Source organism: Nomia melanderi, chromosome 8 (genome assembly GCF_051020985.1).
Source record: "Nomia melanderi isolate GNS246 chromosome 8, iyNomMela1, whole genome shotgun sequence".
Taxonomy (NCBI): domain Eukaryota; kingdom Metazoa; phylum Arthropoda; class Insecta; order Hymenoptera; family Halictidae; genus Nomia; species Nomia melanderi.
The window spans coordinates 12,901,070-12,924,763 of record NC_135006.1 but is presented as its reverse complement, the minus strand read 5'-3'; the positions used below and the strand labels follow the sequence as shown (position 1 = coordinate 12,924,763).

Here is a 23,694-nt window from a genome sequence, read left to right as displayed (position 1 = left end):
CTACTCGCTTGTCTTCGTTTACTCTGACCAACTCCTTAGCGACCAGTTTATTTCAACCGCCTTCAGGTCCTAAGGGTTGGTTCAGCCGTGCATGCTGGAGGGACGAGTTCGATACATCGCAACAATATTATAGTGTTACTATAGTAGAGATAATGAAAGGGTGGATCTTGAGTAATCGAGAGCTAGGAATAAATATATGTATTTAATAAAATGAAGCTAACATTAGGCGTTGCGTACAGTAGAATCGTGATTGCTCACGAGTCCACCGTGGATACTCTGCATTCAAGGGCAAGTCAGTGCACCGAAGAGACACGTGCCTAATTTTATATTCTGCAGTGTCTCCGCGTGTGTTCCATCGCACTCGATGAAGAAATCTTTCGTTTATCTACATCCCCTATTTCATTCATAATATTCAAATCTGTCCGATACTCGATCGTCTCTCTCAGTAATTTCTCGTGTTTTCCGAATATTGTACTCTGCTTTGTATTTTATAAACAAACAGGAACGTTCGGTGTTTTATTGAAATTCTTGTGTGTGTTCATTGGGGATAATCTTTTATACGCATAATAAAATATAGGATATTTTGCGATAACCCACGGTATTTCAATTTGTGTAGGAAAACAAGTTATCTTGAGAATATTATTATTATATACATAGTGTTACTGTAGTATAAATAATGAAAAGGTGGATCTCGAGTAATCGAGAGCTAGGAATAAATATATGTATTTAAAATAAAGCTAAAACTATGGTCAAAGTATAAAGTATGGAAACAACACCGACCCTCATTCTTACATTCACTCTTCTTAAAAATACCTTAACCTACGCTAAGAATTCTAGATACCACAATATCGTAACGTAACAGTACAAATTCAGTGAAGTAATGTTTATTTTGCGACGAAGTTGTTATTACATCGAACGTGTCTATATTATTAAATCACCGGTGACCTCAACCAAATCGAATTACTATAGACCCGACCATCGATTTACGCGAAAATCGGGTAAATGTCGGTACAAGGGACGAAATATCGAAGAGAAAAGCTGGCACAAATTTTAGAAATACATATTTACCTCATGTATTTTAACAAAAGCAATAATAACAGCGACATCCTCGAAAACGGAAGTATATTTTATTCGCTGCTACTAAATTCACACTTTAAAAACTACCGCTGAAATCTCCTTCCAATTTACCGCGTAAATCGAGGGTCGGGTGTACTCCATTCGGGTGAACGATGATTATTTGAAAGCTTGTCTGTATCACAAGTAATACCACTTAACCGCTGGAACTGAACAGCTGGATTATGAACAGCCGCAAAGGGAAACTCGGAGGGAGATATCTGTTCGAGCAAACGTCCCGAAAATTGTTAAAATCAAATTAACCGCGGTCACGTTCCCCAAACAATGGTAGCCGGCCGGCGCGACGCGTACTTCCGCGGTCGCGCGTTTCCCGTTGAGAACCCGCCCGTCCGCGTTTCGTTTTCTCACGTATCCCAAACACACGCGCGGAGAAAGCGAAACAAATCTTCATTGGGACCGCGCAAACATTTTTTCCACCCCGTTTGTCAAACATTCCATTTCGCGGGCGGAGGTTTATATCCGGAGCTGCGTGCGCTTATTCACATTGTTCTCCGCGGCTTTCGCTCGTGGAAACCGTCCATCGGAACGGAACGCAGAATTGAACGTTTCCGGTGACTGGGAATACATCGTTCCTCCGTTGTTGCCTGGAAATTCGTATCAGCTATTAACCCTTTGCACTCGGTCGCCACTTAATTTCACGCGGAGGAACTATAAAATCTGATGTTCAACGTTGAACTTTGTGCAATGCCTCGATACGTGGAACGTTGGAATAAAATATCTTTGTTCTTCAATTCACTTGCGATTCCCCTTCGAGTTTCAAGGAGTATCGTCTTCGGCTCGTCGAAAAGCGTCAAATACTTCCAGTGAGAACAGATCTGTGTAATAAATTAATCTATACATTGACCCTTTGCACGAGTTACTTTTGCCGTAGAATTTAAAAGAATGTAGAATGATGTACATTAAGAATCGACACGTGTCAATTTTATCAATAAACAAAATCGCAGACTTTCTCGAGAAAACGACGGACATAATTATACACAATGATCTTATGAATGAAACTATAATATTATCGATAAAGGTCAGTACAAATGGAGGAAATGTACACGTTTCCGTAATTTCCCTTAGGAAGTTCGAAATGGGTGAAAATGGCTCGCCCGGTAGAGCCGACATTAGAAAAACGCTGTCGCGAGTCCAGTTCATTGAAATGTACGTATCGTGCAGCCCCCAAGATATTTCCAGAAGCATTTGGCATTAGACAGAGGGGAACTTGGTAAAACTTGCAGGTTGGAATATAGATTGCGTATAAGTGATCGATATAGGGGCAGCGTAGATTCAACCTTGCCACGTGTTCGCTTTGCACGATCGCAACAAGCGGACGGGTCCTTTGTATTCATCGAGCATCGGACAATAGACAAATCTGTTCGGTTTATGTAACTTCATTGTTTGCCGAAGTTAACGGAATAACAATGAATTCGTCTCTGCGATGACGCCCACACGACGGCGGCCATTTTCTTGTCCCGTTCCGCAGTTGAAATTCAACGATCTACATCTGACACTACGGATTCGATCGTCGAATCGCGTTTCACGTAGTAACGTAGTAACTGTTTGAACAGTGGACGCTTGTAACGAGTATTTAGGATTTTACGGGAAGACGAATACTTCGGAATCGTGTAACAAGGGTGATCGTTCGAAGATCGCTCGAGGAAATTGCTTCGTTTCTTCTAATTCCGTCGAAGTCAGAGGCAGAACGATTGTAAACTTATCTCGTAGAATATTCGAGTTGAATCACTCTTTAATATTCTCCACTTAGCCAACAATTTTTCGAGCACCATCGAGAGTTCGAAAGCAAGAAGTTCTTCTCTTCCCCCTTAATTGCGCTCGCTCTTCTAGCTCCGGCGCTGAGAGATGGGTAATATTTACAGGTGAAACGCTTGGAATGCTGTTTTACAGAACGAAAACGGGAATGTTTTGATTTTACGAACTTGGACGGAAGCGCTCGCTGTTCGCACTATAGATATTTATTGACATTTCCTTGTGAAACGCGGTTTTCAAGGATTCAGCGAATCCACGACTACATTTTCTTATCCGAGCCAAATGGGATCATCGCGTCTCGTGTAAAGGGAGCAGCGGCGTATTAGCGCGGCATAAAAGTTGCTATAACTTAGGAACGAACTCGGATGGAGTACACGCGTTGAGCAAGAAAAGCGTCCGGAGATATAAAGTCGTTACCAAAATATTGTAAGCGTACGACGGTGATTGTACAGGGAAAATGAACTTTGAAATATCAACTGAAATTTATTCATTCAGCGTTCTGTTGAAAGAAATTAAGTTCCAACGCAGTTCGCGGCAACTCATCACATCAAGCCGTGCTCGGCGAATTCACGAACTAGATTTTCTCCAAAACGAGGTTTCAAACGAAAGAATTTCATTCCGCGTTTTCTATTTGCTTTCCCGTGTACGCGCGCTTTTTCCCGGTTGCGCTGCATTCGTTTCGCCATACGCAAATATTTACGAAATTGGAAAAAGCTGGGAAACAATCAGTTCTGTCAATATCGATGTTAGTTTCTACTATGAACTGTTAATTGTGATAATGAGAACGTTACGTTGCCACGACACACGGGAGATCCCGGAAAAGAGGGATTTCGTCCGGATCCAGAGGAAAGCCGAAGTTCCTCAGGTTTTGTGTTTTATCGAGTCAAAACGAGGTTTCAACATTATTTCCACCGAAGGTATCGAAAGACAGCTTTCGAAATTTGAATTTAAAATTATTTTCTAAGATTAGTCGTATATTAATTGATTTTTCAACTTCTACAGCGACTATAAAATCGACTATAGGAAATGTCCGAAATTCAATTGAGGAGAAACTGTTAAACTGAGAAAACAATTATAATTTCAGAAGACATTTATGATTGTGTAAGTGAAAATTTGACACCTTCCATAGAAATAATGTTAATTTGATGTTAACAGTGAGATGATTAGGATAATTCTACCCTTCTTCTCGATTAATAGGATTTAGGGAGACTCGGAGAAAGGGGAATTTAGTAGTAGAGAGGGGGAAATATTTGAACCTTAACCCTTTGTGTGCCAGAGGAAATTTTCACGCATACTCCAGAAATACCAGGCAATTTTGATCAAAGATGATTAGAAAAATATTGATTGAAATATAAATTGTCGTATATAAGGTTCGTAATATTTTTACACGATAAAAGCATGTTATACTTCCTTCATTACCAATCAAATCGAAGAAACTTCGCGCAAGTGCACGAAGGAACGATCCGCCGCTCCTTGCCAGTTATTTCATTGCTTCGTAAAGCAAAACGATACAAAAATATATTGCGGATACAAATTAAATATTTATTTCGCGTTAAATACGCACGTTACGAACAAACACTTTCGTTACCCAATAGTTTTCGCTATCCACCGGTTACGTAACAGCTCGTACGCACCGAGCCCTGGCAATATTTCAGGAAACTCGAATATCGCTCCGGTTACGTCGCACGTGTGTTGCGAGTCGACCGGGCACAAAGGTTCAAATTAATTAGACGGAAGTTGAATCGTACCGGTTACCTAATGAAAACCGGCTAACGAGTTCAAGCCGGAGTTGGGCATTATTCGAATAAGTTTCTCGAATAAAATTTCATTCGGACAATGTCCTGCGTCGAATAACGACTTTATTAGAAAGCGGCGATTAACGAGTAAAGTATATTCGTGATTAACAATGTCTCGTCGAATAAAATAGTTACATTTAAAATAAATTCCCTTATTATTGGACGCGGCATCAGGAGATAACGTTCGTCTGTGAGACTCGTAATAATAATAAAAGCTACTACCTTGTTATACTATTTTATACATTTCGCATAGTCTTCAATGCGTCAAGTTTACTCAGCTCAAAATTCTTATTTTGCATGTATTTAAATTATGAACTAAATACTAACTACTTAAACTAATTAAAATACATATTAATAAATATATGCTTAGTATCAAACTCTGTTGTATTTATTTAGCAAATATTCAGCGCGAGGAAAGAGTGCAAAAGAAATTCAGAGTGGAAAGGGTTAAAGTACAAGGGGTTACCGTAGGATGGAACACCCCTGAAGCTTTAGTGTGCAAAAATCTCGCACCCCTTGCCCCCCGATGGGCGAGGGGTGCCTGATGCAGGTTGTACGGGGTGAGAAATAAAAGGGGTTAACCGTATTGGCTTCCCAGCGACTCGATTCTGGCTGAGACCGAATCCGTTTCGTGTTCCAGCGGCAGCTGCAGGTTCGGCGCCGCGGTGCTGCCCCCGGTCAGGGTGTTCCTGGTGGTGGCGGTGTGGGCGCCGAGCGCCCTTGTGCTGATCGCCTGCTACATGTACGTGTACCTGGTGGCGCGTGCACACGCACGCGCAATTTACACGGTGGAGCTGTCGTTCAGGCATCAAACGCAGACCTTGGCGCTGCCGCGTTACGGTCAAACGCTGGCCGTCACGGTCGGCGCCTTCCTCGTTCTATGGCTTCCGTTTCAAGTGAGTAAAACAAGCGACCGTCGTAAATCTCCATTACCATCGGCGCTAGACGAGCCCGACGTAAACACCGGCTCGACGCGGGGATGGGGCCGGAGAAGCGTTCGACGTACAGTTGCGGACGAAAGTTCAAGTGGAGGGTCGCAATATGTTCCCTTCGTTTGAATTTCAAAATAAAGTAGACTCGACGGGGAAATGATTTATCTATCTTTTGGGTCCTGATCGTTTGGATTGAGATTTAACTAGAACTACCGAGCGTTTAACGATAACCGTAGCACTTGTCCTACTGTAACTGGTTAAATAGCTGGCTGCTAAAGAGGGGTGAACAAATTAGGGGATCATTTTTTCTTAGTGGAAACAGAAACAGAGGGATGAAAATTGATAAATGAATTAACAGGAGAATGTTGGAATTGATGTCAAATTAAATGAACGAATGGAAACGGAATTTTAAATCCGGTCATTTGACGGTACGGTTAGTGTTAATAGGTTTGATATGTAATTCCTATGATAATTGGAGCAATAGATTGCTTTTAGTTTCTTCAGGCATGCATATAGTATTCAAGGGAAACTTTATATTCAAGGTCATTCCGAATATTCTATGTTTTTAAAATATCAATTGTTGGGAAGCAGGAAGACTGAAGCCCCAGTCGTTTTCATTGGGAAGGTAATTCTAGGGTTAAACGGTTGTTTTTGGAAAAAACGGTTTTGATAGTTCAGATAATTGTAGTAGACGTTTGTACGGAGATGTTTGACTTAAATACGTGACGTAATTGGAGTACAGAATCACGCAGTTGGCGATAAACGGGAAATATTATATCCTTGCGGCTGAGGGAAGTAGAAGCGACCGGCAATGATCAGACGATACAGTCAGACTTATGGAGTAATCGTAAACGTAGTTAACAATATTGTTAAAATGGGGTCTCTGGAAAAATTCAATGTTACGTAGAGGATTTTTGGATTTTGTTTCACTTTTTATTTTTGTCTCGCGTGTTTTCGAGTAGCAACGATCAAAAGGTAATTTATGTTTCTGTAAGCGAGAGTGGTATTTAAAGTTTGGTCGGGGAATCTAACGAGTAACTCGCGGCGTAACAGGGGACGCGAAGTTCTCAGGCAAGACCAATAGTTGTTAAACGAGAAATTGCAAGCGATACGGACGCCAAGTGGAAGAGCGAGTTCGTTACTTTGTAATAAACAGCGTAAGAGACACGACACAAATAATTCCGAATTAACCTGCATCTTAAACCGTCCACACGTCCCGTTTGTTAATTAAACCTTTCACCCGTCAAAACGATAGAAATGTGAAGCAAAAACTTCTCCGTCGATTTCTATTTCGAACGCGAAATAAAGTTTCGCGGTTCGTGGAATTTGGAATGAAACTTTATACTTACATTCCAGCTCGATTCGAAAGGAATCCTTCTGCCTCGCGTCGGTGTCGATTAAAGAACAAAGTGAAATTTGTTTACCGTTCCATGCGTCGTTGACAAATAAAAAATGTGAACTGTATGTAAACACGGAGAACCTGCGACGAAACGGTACAACAACGGACGCTCGCGAGAACATCGATGTTTATTTACCGTGTTTAAATTTACCAGGAGTTCCAATTAAACTCGAACCGTGTACACGGAACAAACAATCGTATTACATGCACAAAAAGTTCGGGGAACTGGAAATTACTAAACAAAATTCGTTAGTCGCCAGGCGATAGCCTTCCTATGTAAACACGAGAACCAACATTTAATTTGCAAGCGTCCCTTCTTATCGTTCGTTCTCCACACTCTTCGCATGAATAATTCACTTGCGACACAAACTTCGACGTTTCATCAATAAAACGAGAAACCGCTTCGAGCTTAATAATCTCGCGTCCCAGTAATGAATCTTCGGATAAAAAATGAAACCGACAGCCAGCGAAACTTCATCAAATGTTACACGGAATCTTTCAGGTAACACGCGCAACTTGGAAATAATCATTAAACTTCCGTCGCGCGAGTAAAATTCCAATCGGGAGGTGCCAATTTAAACTCGACGTCCAAAATCGTTTAAAGGGAGGAAAGAATGAGCGTCCCTCGGACAGCGTTCACGGTCACGTGTACCTGATCGATTGATACTGCGGGGATCGACAGGGCCAACGTGGTAATGAGGTTTTCGTGACGCGGCTGTCTCCGTCCCCGTTCCGATAGGAAACTTCCGCCACGCCGAAGGGTGAAAAACGACGTAACTTTCGAAATTGCGGCGGCGAAGAAGTCGAGGGAAGGCGCGTTGACGACTGGTCGTTCCGACGAAAGAGGCAGCCGGCTTCGTGAAACTTCCGGCGAAGCTGGTTCCCCTCGAATCCTTTTCCCTCGGCGATTTCCTTGGAACCGTCGAGAAAAGTCCGCGACAATTACGAACGGTCGCAACCAGTGCGTCTGTCTTTGTTTCGCGCGGTACTGTTTACACGCGACATCGAATGAAACTCTCGTTTTCGGAAATGCGATCGTTGCTCTATTGTTGTTAACGCGTTGACTCGTTTATCGTGTTTACCGTTTAAAGTTACACGTTCGTCCGGCGAAATAAATCAATTGATCGTCAGAGAAATTAGCATCATTCTGCGTTTTAGGATGACGCGCATGCTCGTCGGACGCAGTCCGCTGATTAAACTATGTGAAACGAGTGTGCATTTGTAAAACGTGTACCAGCGTCTCTTCCTAGTATTTTGTTTTCTATTGTACTCGCGCGATTTTCATTGCGGCAAAACGAATCTACTTGGAACTCATATTCCGCGTGACTGGAGAGACGGGCGTATTTTGTCCCGGCTCGGTCGGAGCCGCTGTTCCGGGCTAATTAAAGAAACTTTAACCGAGGGAATTACCTGCATCCGTGAATCAGGGAAACTGTGGTGCGACTGTTTCATTTCGAGACTTCTGGTCTTCTGGGGATCACGGGGCTCAGCGGATAACGTTTTAACCGTTTGTGCCACGAATTATGTCACTTTTGGGTGCCCGAGTTATCTTCACTTCCAACAGCTATTTCGAGGCTAAATGAATTCCGCGTGTTTCGTTTTAAGTTTGCGTTTCATCGACTTCGGTTCTGAAGGAACGGGGAAGACAGCACGGTAATAATTGATTAACCATCGTATTCATTGCAGTATCGAAAAGGACGTCACGCGTGTTGTAGGTTCTCGTAGCGGAAACTGCGTTTGCTATTAGGTTGCATGTATCATTCTTCAGTTTGGAAATACCGTGCAGACTGTACGCGGTAGATTCATTCAAGAAATTTCTTTTCTGCTTAACATTTATATCGCGAAAGTTTAAATTACCTGTCGGCGATAAAATATTCATTGACGGTCGCAGATTATGCCCGCAAATACTTTTAACTAGCGAGTTTACAATCCGTGGGCCGTTTTATTATGAAGTTCGAATGTATAAGGAACAGTCCTGTCTGTAATCGTCAAATTGCGTATCGCGTGTGTATTGATTTAATAAGATTATAAATCAATATCCGTGTAATATATTAAGGGAAATATTGACGGTTCGATGTTGCGTCTTCTATATTTATTCAAAGACCTTTCCTAACTTCGTGAAATTTGCCTCTTCAAGTTTGCTTCCAGCCATACATGAATACTTAGGGTCAAGAGTAGAACTCGGTTCAATTGTGGTAATATACTAAAAAGCTCTTTTCACATTCAGCTCGGGGATGAAAGCAGCCGAACGCCAAACATACAGATTTCGGCTCCGAACGTCTCCTGGCAACTTTCGTTGACGGAGGTCAAGACAAATGGCTCGAGTTTCCCAACCTTCCCATTCCGCCGCGCACGACATGATATAGTTTGATCGTATTGTTCATGCTACACGAGCATTATAGCCACCCACGCGGATCGGCCGAATGAAAAGCAGATATTTTGGGGTGGTAAAGATAATTTCCTGACTTCCCGATCGCGCCACCGACCTTGGCCGTTTCTGCAGTGTGATCGATCAACGCGATCCCCTAATCTGTTACTTCTTTATCTAGCTACACAACTTGTTTCGCTCGAAGAAACTTGAAACAACTATTTCCAGATACATTTGCGTCCCTATCAAATGATGAAAGAACTTTTTCATTAAATGAAACTCGGAGATATCACTCGAATTTGTTGCAAAGAGTATTTATTTGACAGATATTCACTTTCCAAGGTTTGTCCATAGTCGAACATGTATAAATCTACAATCCAAGTCGTTCAAACTGAAATTGTCATAAATGTCTGACGATTAAACCATTCAACCTACCAATTGCATTAAGTACATCGCCAAATACGAAGTTTCAAATGCCATTCTAACGAGACGAAAAATCTCTGCTTGACAGACCTGCATGCTGCTCGACATCTTCTGCGGCACCGACATCTTGTCGGAGTGGGCAGTGGTGTGGCTGGGCCTGCCCATAATGGCGCACAGCGGCGTGAACCCGTGGATCTACGCGTTCCACCACGGCGAGATGAGAGTCGCTGCCGGGAAGATCACAGAGGAGCTGGTGGCGCTGTTCGGTGTGACGCCGAGCCGATACGGATGCTCGCCATTGAGGCGGGGCTCTAACACGAACATGGAGCTGGCCGAAGTGAACAACAGCAACGACGGCAGACGACACCCGGCGGATGATCGTTTCGTGGCGAAGCAAAATGGCGCGCTGTACACAAGCAGGCGCGGCCTGAACCTATCGGGCAGACACGCCGACATCTCTCCCGAGAGGAACATGGAGCAGAGCTCTTGCGGCAGCAGGCAAGCGGACATCGTCGAAGACGACATCCACGACCTGACGAAGATGCTCGATCTGAAGTACATCATCGACAGGAACCACATGATCGACTCGAACCACAACATCGACAAGGTGAAGAACCTCAAGTACCTTCTCGACCCGACGTTCAACAAGATTCGACACCTGAGGCGACTCAACCACAAAAAGTTCACCAGCAAGAACTTCTCGAAACCATCCGAGCCGAAGTTCATCTCCTACCAGAACTTAAAGAGCGACGGGACATTGAACAGGAAAACATTGCAAATGAACACCATGTCGGACCCAGTCCTGAGCGCGGACAGTCCAATGGTGCACGGCAAGGACTTCACCGACTCTTTAAGTCCGGTGAATCCTAAACGAAGGAACTCGAATCTTTGTTCCATGTCTGATCCCAATATCAAGGCGGCGACCGGACATTCCTCCGAAGCGAGTCTCAGGTTACCAGTTAGCGGCCACGTGGTCGAGACCCACAGGTACTCGGTGCAGAACCTGGATCACAACAGGTGCGACGGCGGATTGGCGAAGCAGGTGATTCTGTCGCGTCAACTGGAGAATCATAGAAGGTTCCAGGTCTACCCGCGACCACGAGTGAAGATTCCGAACAGTTTCGGCAGGACGAGTCCGAACCTGAATCTCAGGTTTCAGAACAGCTATACGTCCCCTACCACGCCAGAGAACACGGTGGCCAGCTTTTTTAACAGTCTGAAGCAGAAGTCTTCTCCTAGCAGACACATGGTGATCACGTCCAACCAACTGGCGAACCTGAATCATCCTGACAATGCGTCTCTGAGATGCTTGGAACCTACCGTTGATCATTCAACCAGGATACTCCAGGCTAGGAGGAACATTGATATACTGAGACATTCCGAGTCGACCAATGCCATTGAACCCATGTCGCAGTCCAGGCTACTGGAACCTTACAGAATCATGGAAAGCCTGGCTGTCCCGACAATACACTCAGAACCACCGAGTCCCATAGATCCTCTTCCTTTAGCATCCCTCGAGGAAGAGACCACCAAGAACAACGAGACAGCGAATCCTCCTACGAACACCGAACGTTCCAAGCTGCCATTCGGCAACAGGAGAAGTCCAGTCAGACACTCGGACCCAGTGATACCATCCGTATTGCTAAACATCGAGGACTACAGCGAAGATAGTGGGCAGACTGACAAGTCTAGTCGGGACGGTTCCTCGAACAACCTGCCATCAGCTGGTCTCGCGCCTTCGATGGAGCCCATAGACTTGTTCGAAGCTCTGATCAAGAACTCGGAGAGGTTCAGAGAAGGCAGACTACCAGACCCAATCTTCGCCGAGCACGACTCGACGAGGTTCAGCTCGAGGAGACCGTCAGACTCAAAGTGGTCAGAGTCCTCTAGAAGCCAAGAAGTCCTGTCCAACGTTACCGAGCATCAAGCGTTCCCGTCGTCGTACTCGGTGAACAACTTCCAAGTCTGCAACAGCGGCAGCGATCTGAACGACCTGACGTCGTTAGATCCCTTCATGTGTCCCGACGCGTTGACGTCGTCGCTGCGGGAATCCTTCTTCAGCGCGCCGTCCGTGCCTGACTCGGAGATCTTCACGTCCTTCGAGGAGAACGAGGAGTCCATTTTAACGCCGGACTCGGAGCGAGACACGTCGCCTTACGAGTCCGCGTCGACGATGAACCTGAAGAGGTCCATGAACGACGCCTACCACCAGAGCAGGTCCACGGAGTCCGTGTTCCGGAACAGATGCCTGTCGACCAGGTCCTGCACGATCCTGCGGCTCGAACCGTCCCTACACCGAAGTAGATTGCGAGTCAGGCCCAACGCGGACTACATCCTAAAGGACATGGCCAAAAGGGGCCAAAGATTGGCGCCCCTAGCCACGCCAACGCCCACCGAGATCTGCACGCCAACGTTCGAGTTCGTCTCGGAGATCAAAGGCGACAGCGGCGTCGGCGTTAGAGTGTAGACCAGCGGTTCGATCCGCGTGTTTTTTTTTTTGGTAATCATCTGAATCACGACGCCACCTCTAAATGAGCTGTACATTTTTTAGCCACCCTTATCAGTCTTCTAACATAACAAGATTGGGCTAGAGGAGATTTCAAGGAAACGTTATGAACGCGGAAACACTGAAGAACGGTCTGTTCAGGTTTTACGAACTCAGTGCGAAGTATGAACGTTTGAATGTTTTAGGTTAGGTTCTGTTCCGTCGCCATCTTGCTTAAAAGCGAACGCGTAAACACGATGGCGGACTACGGACGCTGTGACCGTTAGTCTCGGAACCTAACGTTCGGAGTAGTTTCACTTAGATGGAGCCGTGATTCGGGACAGTTTGCCGTTCTTTTTTTTCTGGCGAGTATATAAATATATAAATAGAGGTGTATACATGTGTAATCGGATTCGATGATTCCTCCGGTCGCCGTTATAGCCTGTTCGTCGAGCCGGGGATTTTTACACGACGCGATCGCGTGTCCTGTATTTTTATAACAGCCTGCTGGAAAATTATTCTGTCTACCTGCTTGCGGGCAGGGGAGCGGGGGGAGCACGCGTTAAGATAGGTAAGGATTACCTAGAATTGTTGGAACCGCACTTTCATGATGGTCTGTGATAGTACGACGTGTCTTCGGCGGGATCATGGAACGGTCGGAAGATTCGTAACGGGAGAAATCTAGTTGCGGGCGACGGTTAATCCTTCGACTCTTGTCGCCTGAGGTAATATCCATGAATGAACAAAATCGAACAGAACCATGCTCTTTCGTTTGTTCGGTATTCGTTGATGAATTACAATCGATCGTTGGGGTAACATTAATTTCTATGCTATGATCGTCCTAGTCAAATCGTTCCTCCAAATCCGGTGACTGAATTGAGAATTCGATGTAACAGAATCTTTCTCTCGTCAAATCCTCAAACGTCTTCATCATCGAATGACGACGAAGCTTTAAAAAACGGATTCCCCGTCGGAAATTCTCGAAACGATTACCAGCATGAAATTAATTCGCGTAACTTCGCTGGCGAGGGTCGCAGGATCAACGTCGCCGCGCGAGCGTGTAATATAATCGCAAACCGGCGAGTTCAACGTAACCGAGACGTTCGAAGCTTAATGTCAGCGCGGGTCGGAACGATGCAACCGAATGATTGCGCTGTAAAGTCGCATTTGTCGCGTCTCGTCGAGGGATGCACGCGTCCGAAACTGTGCCAAGCAAGTTCCGCGAGACCGAAACGTCTTTTCCAAGGGACGGTGAGAGACGCAAGCCGTGTTTGACGTTCGTGTACCTGATTAATGTCGATTCGCAGGCGAACAAAGTTCACTACAGCAGCGTAGCTGTCCGCTTATTCCCTTCTCCCCCCGCGGCCCCGAGCGCCACACAGTGCGGCGAAACGGTCGTTTCCTGGACAAAACTCAAGAACAGATAAAGTACGAGTGTCACAAACAGATGTTTCAATTAAAAGTTCTAGGGTATAGAGCTAAACATATGGTGGTTATAGTTTCGTTTACATTATGGTGATATTACGAAGTTTTTCCAACGACGGGGGATATTTTGTGTATGGATTCAGACGTCATATAAATGGAGAAGCGGGATTGATTCGTACATTTGTATTTTTCAAGTGAAAATCATTTTGTATAACGGGAACTGCTTAACACATTGGTAACCTTCAATTTTCGTTACGCGAATAGTCGAGTTTTGGTTTTGTCCACAGACGACCGCACTGTGCGCCGACCCGTGGAACTTGTGACAATTGTAGATTGGGAAACGTTGAAACGACATTCGCACAGTCAACGAATCTTGTCCCTCTTATCGTCCGCGTTTCGTTCTTTCCTCCTCCACTTTGCTAGTCATACTTATTGATCTAATTAATTTAAGCGACGAGACCTTTGAAGAACGATGAAACCAGAAGAACAACGCGGCATCGAGTTCGAGAGAACCAGCTCGTTGCCGAGGGATCCGGCGAACACGCGTGAAGAGTAAATTTTCCAACGCACCACGATAATCGGCGATATTTAGGTGCACCGTAACGTGTCCCGCCGCCATATTACCGCGTCGGTTGTAGATATTTTAGTGTAAAATAATTAAGACGAGATCGTTGTTCCGATGGCGAGCCTCCGTTTAACCTTGGAACTTGGTCTCTCGTGTGTAACGAGGTTAACCAGCGACGAGTATACGCGTCGAACCGATTGCACCCGATGTGTATTACATTCAACATTAACACGTCCGCTTCCACGGGAATTCCGAGCGATTTATAGAGTAACATTTATTCCGTCGTAACAAAGGCGTACGGTGTTAGAAGTAATTACCAATGATTTGTATCGCAGTAGTCATTACGCTATCTAGCTACCAATGTTACTAAATATTTTCATTCCAAATTTTCTTATTGTAATTCTTCTCGAGCATCTTGGAAGCTCCGGTTATAGGTGACCACCGTGCCAGTCGACGTGTTAATGTTGATTTATACGATAAATTATGGAATTCAAGTAAAAAAGATCGAAAAAGATTCCTATGTTTGTTCGAGAAGATACGTAATTAGTCGTTGGAAAAATCGGTATTCTTTCGGGTCTCGACGTGACAGATACACTCGTCGAACAGAGTTCACCGGTTAAACGAGAACTCGGAGCGTTAGGTCGCGTGAAGAGTGTAATTTATTCGAAGACAACTGTACAGTAGAAGGAACGTAAGGACCAAACATTTTCGACACCCCGATCTCTTGCTGGGCGATCTCTCTCGCCGAGTCCTTTGATCCGTAGCTCGTGTAACAATAAGTTTAGAACAGTGTCCCAGTGTGGTCGATTCTGTTCTTTTGTAACAAACCGTGGATAGTCCCGATAGTTTGCCCGTTCCAATTAGCGCGCCGTTCAGCTCGGATCGATGCCCTACGACTTTTATATCGGCTGGTCGCAAAGGTTCGCTTTCGCTAGTTCGGATCTCGAACGACGTTAACGCATTACTTGCCGATTGTGAATTACTCGGTGGTACCAGTGGATTCAGTGAAGCCTGAATTTGTCGGAATTCATCGTGGGTGATCGAAGCTGTTGCGTCGGTTTTCAAAAAAGAAATGGAGTACCATTGTCACTGGTGACACGAACATGACTGTGTTTAACAATTCTCCATTTGCATATTTCTACCATCTCTGACAAAGGGTGTAACAAAATAAGAGGGTGGAAAGCACCGATTTTTCTCGAGAAAGTTTCTTTCGACAGCTCGTCCGTAGAAAACATACACCAACTTTCAGCTCTGTATCTCAACCAGAAGGATAGACAAAAATTGAAAACGTCTGTCATACTAATATGTCCACTACTGTAAAAGTTAAACAATTGTCGCTCGAATGCTTCATTGCAAAATCGACATTTCTCCATTTTCCGGGGGGTTTCATATGTTTCACGCTAAAGACTTGGAGCAGAGAGATCTCAAAAGATTCTCAGAACTTTTTTCCAATTTTTTACGTACTATTAAATACGTAAATAAAAGAAACACTGATAATTCAAATGTACCCTATAACTACCCTTCTGGTTGTGACAGGGGGTTGAAAATTGGTATCCAATGTTTTCTATAGCTATCAAAGGAAACTTTCTCGAGAAAAATCAGTCAAAGAATACTTTTCATCCTTCTATCCTGCTGTACCCTTTAGAGGAACATTGATTGATAGTCAATAACAGAGTCCAACGAAACGCTGATTTCTAGACTACCGGTCGGCAGCCGGTTGAAAGTTAAATTTCGTTTCGTGAAAGTTCATTAACCAGCCAGCGGTGAGTGATGCGTTAATGTCAGAGGGCCGCGCAGAATGGTCCCTTCAACCACACAATGCCAATTAAAACTACTTTTATACATAAGTTCATAGATGGATTGTCCTGTGAGAAGAAAAGGTGAAAATTATTTTTCTCGTACGTCCGCGGTATTTTTCCAATGCGAGCCCTACTTTCTGCGCTCACCTGTGTGGATGCGTGTGCGTGTGGAACCGTTGGAACCTCCCGGTGAACGTTGCGCGCCCCCGGCCACGTTCAGTTCTCGTTTACGCGTTTAATTTATTGATCGAGCGGCACGAGGGATCTTGGATCGAGAGGAAAAATGCGTTTCGACGGTCGGACCGGTCTCTCGTTGCACGCGTGACCCGATGCACCGGGCGCCTGACGTTCTCCGGGCCGTTCCGACGTCAACGATAGAACTGTCTTTATTTTCAAGTGCATTCTCGTGCACGAAATTAGTCTCGAGATACAATAAAGGTACATCCTTGCGGATGAACGGTAATCCTTGATGACCGAGAGGGGGAGAGAGAAAGAGGCTTTTCCCGGAGATGGACGTCAACCACCTGTTCGAGTTTCCCGATCGGTTTGAACAGTCCCTGAAAACTGTTTGCCTAACCCCTTGCCGTATTATTTTCTTAAGCTCTCGTGCGACTTCTGACTATCAACGATTCTATCGAGATATTTTCCATTCCACTGTAAACGGCAGGTTACTTTAAAGATAATCAATTGGCGAAATATTATACTTCGCTAAAGATTAACACGTTGAGTGCCGCACGATTTCATGGAACAAAATATACAAAACGGAAAGAATTTAATGTTAAATCGTTTGATTGAATGATTATTACTGCATATTCATCGAGCTGAATGTCGCCGCATTATTAGTAATATAGAAATGTGTCTAGATCATCGTTTAATCGAACGAACTATAGTAATTCGATGACCCCGTGGCATTCAACATGTTAAATAACGCTTTAGTTCGATCCATGCTGAAGAATATTGATTTTTATTCGATTGATTATTAAATTCGTCTAGAACACTTCGTCGCGAATCACACTGGTCGTTGTATAGCAAGGGGTTAAACGGTAACCCGCCGCTACGAAGTAAATAGAGAATCGCCTGTACCGTGCTGAAATTCGATTATCTTTCCAGAAGGATGGAGAGTAAAATCCGTGGCGCACACCGGAAGCTCCAAGTACAGTAGAACCTGGATTATCCGATTTAATTGGACGACTGATTGGAATTTCTTCAAAGCCTGTCTGCCGAATTCGATCGTACATATCTTGAAGTATAAGTTTAAGAGTCTGAACTATTTAACACTAGAACTACCGAGCGTTTGATAAGATCGATGCGTAACTCCTATCGAAAATTGTAACAGTAGATTTTCTCCCGATCCCTTCAGATATTCATCGTAGCATCGAAATGAAACTATATTTTAAATACAATATCGATTACAAATAACTATTTATTTTCAAAGTCAATTCGAACATTGAATAGTCTCGAGAGATCGATAGTTGCGAAACGAGGAAACTGTGTCACTTCGACCGGTTAGGTAGTTCCAGCGTTAATTCGTGCGTAAACAAGACTTTCAACGATCCAGATCGCAGATGATGGCGGTTAATCGAGGCCCTGCTGTTCAAATTTACCGTGCATATCGAACAGTATTCACCCCCGCAGGAAAACTCGATTCCTCGACTGTTTCGAGCAGCGTGCTCAATAAAGTTTAGAAGAAGCCGACACGATCGTCTAGGGCAGACGGCGAGATCGCACGACGAAGACCAGATGAAATATTTATTTTTGTGAATGGTATTTGTATCGAGCGTTTAGCCAAGCATTTTTAATAACTTTATTGTACCCGTCGAACACGTGAAACAGACGCTGTCTCTGTTTATAATGTTGTGATTTACGCTGGGGTGTAGTTTCTTATTAGTTGCCACGGAAGATCGAAGCGATCCCTTCGGATCTGCACGACAGCCGAAGCGGTTCCCTCGAGTTTGAACGTTCCGCTGCGTTGACGACTGCAAACGATGTACAATCAACTTTCTTTTAAGGACGATGCGATTGCGAACTGTCTTCCATTCGCGGGGAGGGAAACGTGAAACAGGCTGCGCACGTCGAAACGTCCCGCGACGCGTGCATCGACTCCGAAATTCGACAGTTTTGAGTGGCAAACATAAAAGTTCGGGTATAAAACAGTTTATTCACTTTCCTGTTTCTCATACGAAGCAAGAATGTGTCGGGGAGAAATAGTTTACAGACAGCAAGGATAGAAACTTCACGGTTTATAACGAACGAAAAGAAAATCCTGTAAGACTTTTTATTACGGAGTGACGGAAGATCAAGTATTGGCAATCTTTCGACTGCAACATAGTGATTCTTTAATTAGACGAAGCAGTATTTGAGAAACGATGTTTCATTATTGACATTTGAGTGGAGCCTGATTTTTAGAAGATACGATCGATGCAACTATTTTATCGTTAATAATCTATTGGAAGAAGTAGAATGTTAGCTCTGCGATATAATGATTCATGACAGAACAATGATAATTAATTTGAATTCGAGAGGATAGAGTAATATTCATGGTCGCTGAATTCTGTTTGAAATCTTCGCCACGAGTGTGACGCGTTATTGCGAAGCGAGGGGTTCATGATGGAATAACGGAAAATCAGTAGAATCAGCGCGGAGGTAAATTGACGTTGATGAAGATTTCACGACACCTAGGGGTCGACGCGTTCGTCGCGACGTGTTCGAACGTGCGCAGAGTGTTGAAGAACCAAATGGACCGTTGTCCTGGCGCTCGAATCACAGTTGCGGTCTCCGATGCTTTCACCACGTACGAATCTACGTGCGAACAAACGACAACGCTCGTCAAAGTGGAAGGCACCCTATGCGTAAGTTGAGAGATCACTTGATATCCAACGAAACGGCACAGGGGCAGAGGGTGACCTTCTAGTTTCCTGTTCTACAGTTCCGATGAATTATTAGGTTGTCCCGAAAGTCTTTCGCTTTATTCATACACAATGGATCCTCAGCATGTTCTTTCTGGTTTATATCATGTTATTGAATTATATATAGTACATCCCTATTTATTACCTGCCTTCACTTTTCCGGAAGCCTTGTAATACTGTTTCCGAAGCATCTGCTAGACCAAACGTTAAGAACAGCACATGAAACGAACTTATAGGACAACCTAATACTTGTAACCGTATTCAGTAAACGAACGATGCGAAATATCAAGAACTAGGAGATACAACTGGAAAATTTGCTGAGAAAGAAGCGAGAGCTGATCAATCAGACGAATTCCTCGGCTTAGCTATCAAGTGATCTCCTAGCAGTACGCAGATACCTACCTATATATTTTTATGATGAAATCTACGTTCTAATAAGGAAAATACATTCTAATAAAAGCAGAAGAACTAGGCGACACGGTTCCCTATGGAACATCGTTTATCGATGCAACCGTGCTTGCAACAGAGATGGGCGAGCGTAGATGTATGCGCAAACAAAGTGTTTTAATTACGGAACAAACGATGAAAGCCCGGCCATCAGTGTTTCGTTGAACGAACGCGAAGATTTTTATTGTAAAATAAAACGGTAGTTCCTTTTCGATAGGCAGTCTCGTCTTCGAGCGAGCGTTAAACATTTTATTAACTGCTACGTTGCGGACTTGGTGCATTTATAAATAGCGCTTATAAGATTTAATGAGATTGATATTTTGTTCAAGGCCCGAGCGAATTTTCAACGGGTTTCGTATTTCGAAAATTAGTGGGAAATCACCTGTATTTGCATATACTTCCGCTGTCTATTTAATTATTTACGAGCTCGCTGCGTGGAACCACGTTCAACATTTCCGGTGACTTGAGAATGCGTGTACACGGTCATCGCCATTGTTTTGTATACTTAACTCGTCGTTTAATTACCGTTCAATGTGACGCATTGAGATGACAGTGTAACCGCTGCGATCGTAAGTGATTTACGATTTACGAGGTGAACGAGGTATTATAACGATTAGGTGTAAAACGGAATTTCTATCGAAATCCGGCGTACCGAATCCGGTGCGACGCGAGAGACTCGATTGAAGTTTGAATCATTGAAACTTCGGCAAAGTTCAAAGAGGATTTTATTTTTTGCAGAACGGGAAAACTTTGAAGATCCTTGACAGAAGTTCTGTGTCATTCTAGGGTCTGCGATATCGTCTATAAAAATGTATATTTTCACGAACATTTGCAATCTGTGTGAAGCTTTTAAATATTACTCCCAGTCGCTAGCTATTATTCGCGCGGAATTATGCCCGTCTCTGATTTACGATGAATAGTCGAGCGCAGTGAAATGTAACTGATGTACTATCATTAACTCACGTGACGAAAAGTCGAGATACGATTAACGGATAATCGTGTCGCCTCAACGAAAAATGATTTCACCGATGATTTGACGAACTCGATTCTACATACCGACTCGATTCAGATTTATTGCGTGTATTATACGTTCGTTTGCATAGCGTTCAATATTGCTCGTTTGAAATACAATCGAAAGATGTGGGATTAAGCGTACAGTGGACATGCAATCAGTCATATGTTTTTGTATATATCAAAGAAATATAATATATTACTTAGATCGAAGATACAATGATGTGAATCCCTGCCACTGAACAACCCTAAAGAACCAGGCAATTCAAACCCCATTCGCGCGACAAAGTGTGTTTAACACCATTTCTACCGAAGGTGTCTCCCGACACCTGAAATTTTCATTGGAAATTATTTTCCCGGTTTAGTCGTGTCTTTTAATTGAATTTTCGACTGTTCCAAGAACCATTATAACATTAACTCTAGGAAATGGCCAGAATACAATCGAGGAAAAATGGCTAAACTGAGGAAAGAGTTTTAAGTTGAAACTTCATAAGGTGTCCTGTGACACCTTCGGTAGAAATAGTGTTAAGTGATGCCATGGTATTTACTGAATTTCATTGAATTTCATCGTATTGCGTTAATCATTGTTTAACGTCTTTAACCACTCGCGGTGGCAACGAATTCGGAAACTCATTTTTTTATCAATCATTTGTACAAAGTGGTAGATTTCAAAAGAATCTGGAATATATAATCCAATAAGACTATCGACGTGTATAATGTGTCTTTGGTAATTTTGGAAGAAAAACATCACGACGTCGGTGGCATGTCTTTCCAGCGCGAGTGGTTAAATATTACTAATTTAATTAACACGTATGATAGAAACGTGGCGCCATCGGCAGTAAAATGATCAAGCTATTAGTCCATCACACCTGTTTAAGATGGATCTTCAGTTTAAATTCTGCATGTAATAATATCCGCTAGTACCGATTAGAGACAGGATATACTGGACCCTTACCATTATCGTGTCACTAACAACCTTACCTACAAAGTACAAATAAATATAAAAACAAATGATTGAAAAATGTGTTCATCTTTATTTTCTTGTGCCAATATTCAATTTTTCAGATCATGTCCTATCTTTCCTGTCTCTTGTCGATAGTAATTCATAAAGACGCCATTTTTTATCGTAGAGGGCATATCAGAACGTCTGCTCCTTTCATGCAATCGGTATTTCAGACCATTGTCACAGACTTAATTAGTATGTTCACTGTTCCGGTGTATAATTAGAATAAACGGCAAATCACTAACCTTTACGCGGAAAAATTTAATATTGAGACAAAAGAATAAAAAGGGGCATTTTTTTTTTTTATTTATTTATTTGTATTGAACTCTGTCGGTAATGTTGTAAGTGATATGGAAATTTGAAGAGGGTCGCATAATCCTGACTGTAGGATAAAAATTTATATTGCATGTCTAGTGTATCCTATATCTCGTCGCTGTCAGTACACAAATAAATAAATAAATAAAAAAGGTGTTCCTTTTTATTTTTCTACCTTAATATTAAAGTTTTCTAAACAATCGTAATACTTTCTCTGAGCTTCGTCGGTGACAAAGTTTGGTAATTTTTACACGCGCCATCTGTCACGTGTAGCTCTGTTGTGTATACATAACCTTCAGACATAACCTCAAACGAATGATTACGTTATAAAATCCGATTTTCATTCAATCGTTACACATTGAAAAAATATATAATTACATAGCAATTCTGGTAGATTACGGGAAAGACAATTTATTTCAATCGAATTACTCTGTGAATTGTATATCATCGGTATAAAAAATGGTAAGAACTATGAAATATCTTACTATGATGAATATAAACATCAGTATTAATAACGTCTATTTCCTTTTTCAGGCAAGAAACGCGGAAAAAGCAATGTAAGAATTTACAACTGAAATGTTTTCTCATCTTCCCGAGTTTGAATACTTTATTTCAATGTAGGTTCACTTTTATAGGACCACGCTTGCTAGGTGGAGAGCAGCTCAAAGCAATGAAGGCGCCAGAAAAGAACAGGAGAGGAGGCCTTATTTGGCATCTGAATGCAGAGATCTGAGGAAAGCAGAAAAGTGGAGAATGCAAATAATTAGAGAAATTGCAAAGAAGGTTGCACAAATACAAAATGCGGGCCTTGGAGAATTTAGGATCAGAGATTTGAACGACGAGATTAATAAGTTACTGAGGGAAAAAAGGCATTGGGAAGCTCAGATAAAGGAGCTTGGTGGTCCCGATTATTCCAGAGTGGGGCCACGCATGTTAGACCACGAGGGTCGTGAGGTAAACCATGCGTTTGTTTTCAAACATTTTTTTTTTTACATGCAATGAACAATGAAATTTAATGATGAAGTCAATTTTCTAGGTACCTGGAAATCGTGGTTACAAATATTTCGGGGCAGCGAAAGAATTACCAGGTGTTAGAGAACTTTTTGAACAAGAGCCTCCACCGCCTCCTCGGAAAACTCGAGCGGAATTGATGAAAGACATCGACGCCGATTATTATGGTTACAGAGACGACGATGACGGCATATTGTTACCATTGGAACAGAAAGCGGAACAAGAGGCCAGAGAGAGAGCTATGCAGGAATGGTCGGCGCAAAATGAAAGGAAGGAAACACAGGACGACGAAGAGGTAGAAATTACGGCGCAAAGAGCGATACCGTCGCAACAAGATATTCAGGAAGCGTTACTCGCAAGAAAGAAGCAAGAGCTGTTAGAGAAATATGTACTTTGACAGGTTTTATTATCTCTCCGTATGTGTTCAATAACAACTATTTTGTAAGTTTATTCGTTTAATTGTATTAGAGTACACTTTTATAAAACGCGACAAATATAATAATAATAATTGTTGTTGTTGTTGTTATTATTATTATTATTAATTTATAATTAATAACATTGATTAAGGTAATTATTTTGTGCAGTAGACGTTCAAACTCCGATTTTAATACTTATCGAGAAAAAGGGGCTGAAGGGAAGGGGGAGAGAAAGATAAAGGGTGAGGGATGGGAGAGAGAGTGAGAGTGCTGTAGATAAAATATATAGATAAAAATTCAATGATAGTCTGTTTATAATCCTCGCGATTGTTACTCGTAATTGTTTTAAATAGAAATTCTTCCTCGCCCTTTCTTATCGACAATTTAAAAGTACTTGACACTCGAAGCGGCAAAATTGAAATGGAACCATGTCAATTAGTATGTCCATTAGAGTGTACATTTATATATTGTCGATAATGATACTTAAATAACGAAGGTTTATAAACA

The 23,694-nt window shown here is 42.9% G+C and overlaps 2 protein-coding genes across 2 annotated transcripts in view; both read left to right on the top strand.

Annotated features, from left to right (window-relative positions):
- LOC116427348 (uncharacterized) overlaps positions 1–21,411 on the top strand; it is a 153,637-nt gene extending 132,226 nt beyond the window's left edge. The window contains exons 5-6 of the mRNA XM_076369800.1: positions 5,323–5,578; positions 9,893–21,411. Of these exons, the coding sequence (XP_076225915.1) occupies positions 5,323–5,578; positions 9,893–12,271 (2,635 nt within the window). The 3' untranslated portion in view covers positions 12,272–21,411. The remainder of the gene's footprint in view (positions 1–5,322; positions 5,579–9,892) is intronic.
- Positions 21,412–21,868: 457 nt separating this feature from the next.
- On the top strand, positions 21,869–23,302 carry LOC116427394 (pre-mRNA-splicing factor ISY1 homolog). Its single transcript, XM_031977683.2, has 4 exons — positions 21,869–22,222; positions 22,295–22,317; positions 22,396–22,714; positions 22,797–23,302. Exons 1-4 carry the CDS (start codon positions 22,220–22,222, stop codon positions 23,166–23,168), a joined length of 717 nt encoding a protein of 238 aa, XP_031833543.1. The 5' UTR covers positions 21,869–22,219; the 3' UTR covers positions 23,169–23,302.
- The last annotated feature ends 392 nt before the right edge of the window (positions 23,303–23,694 follow it).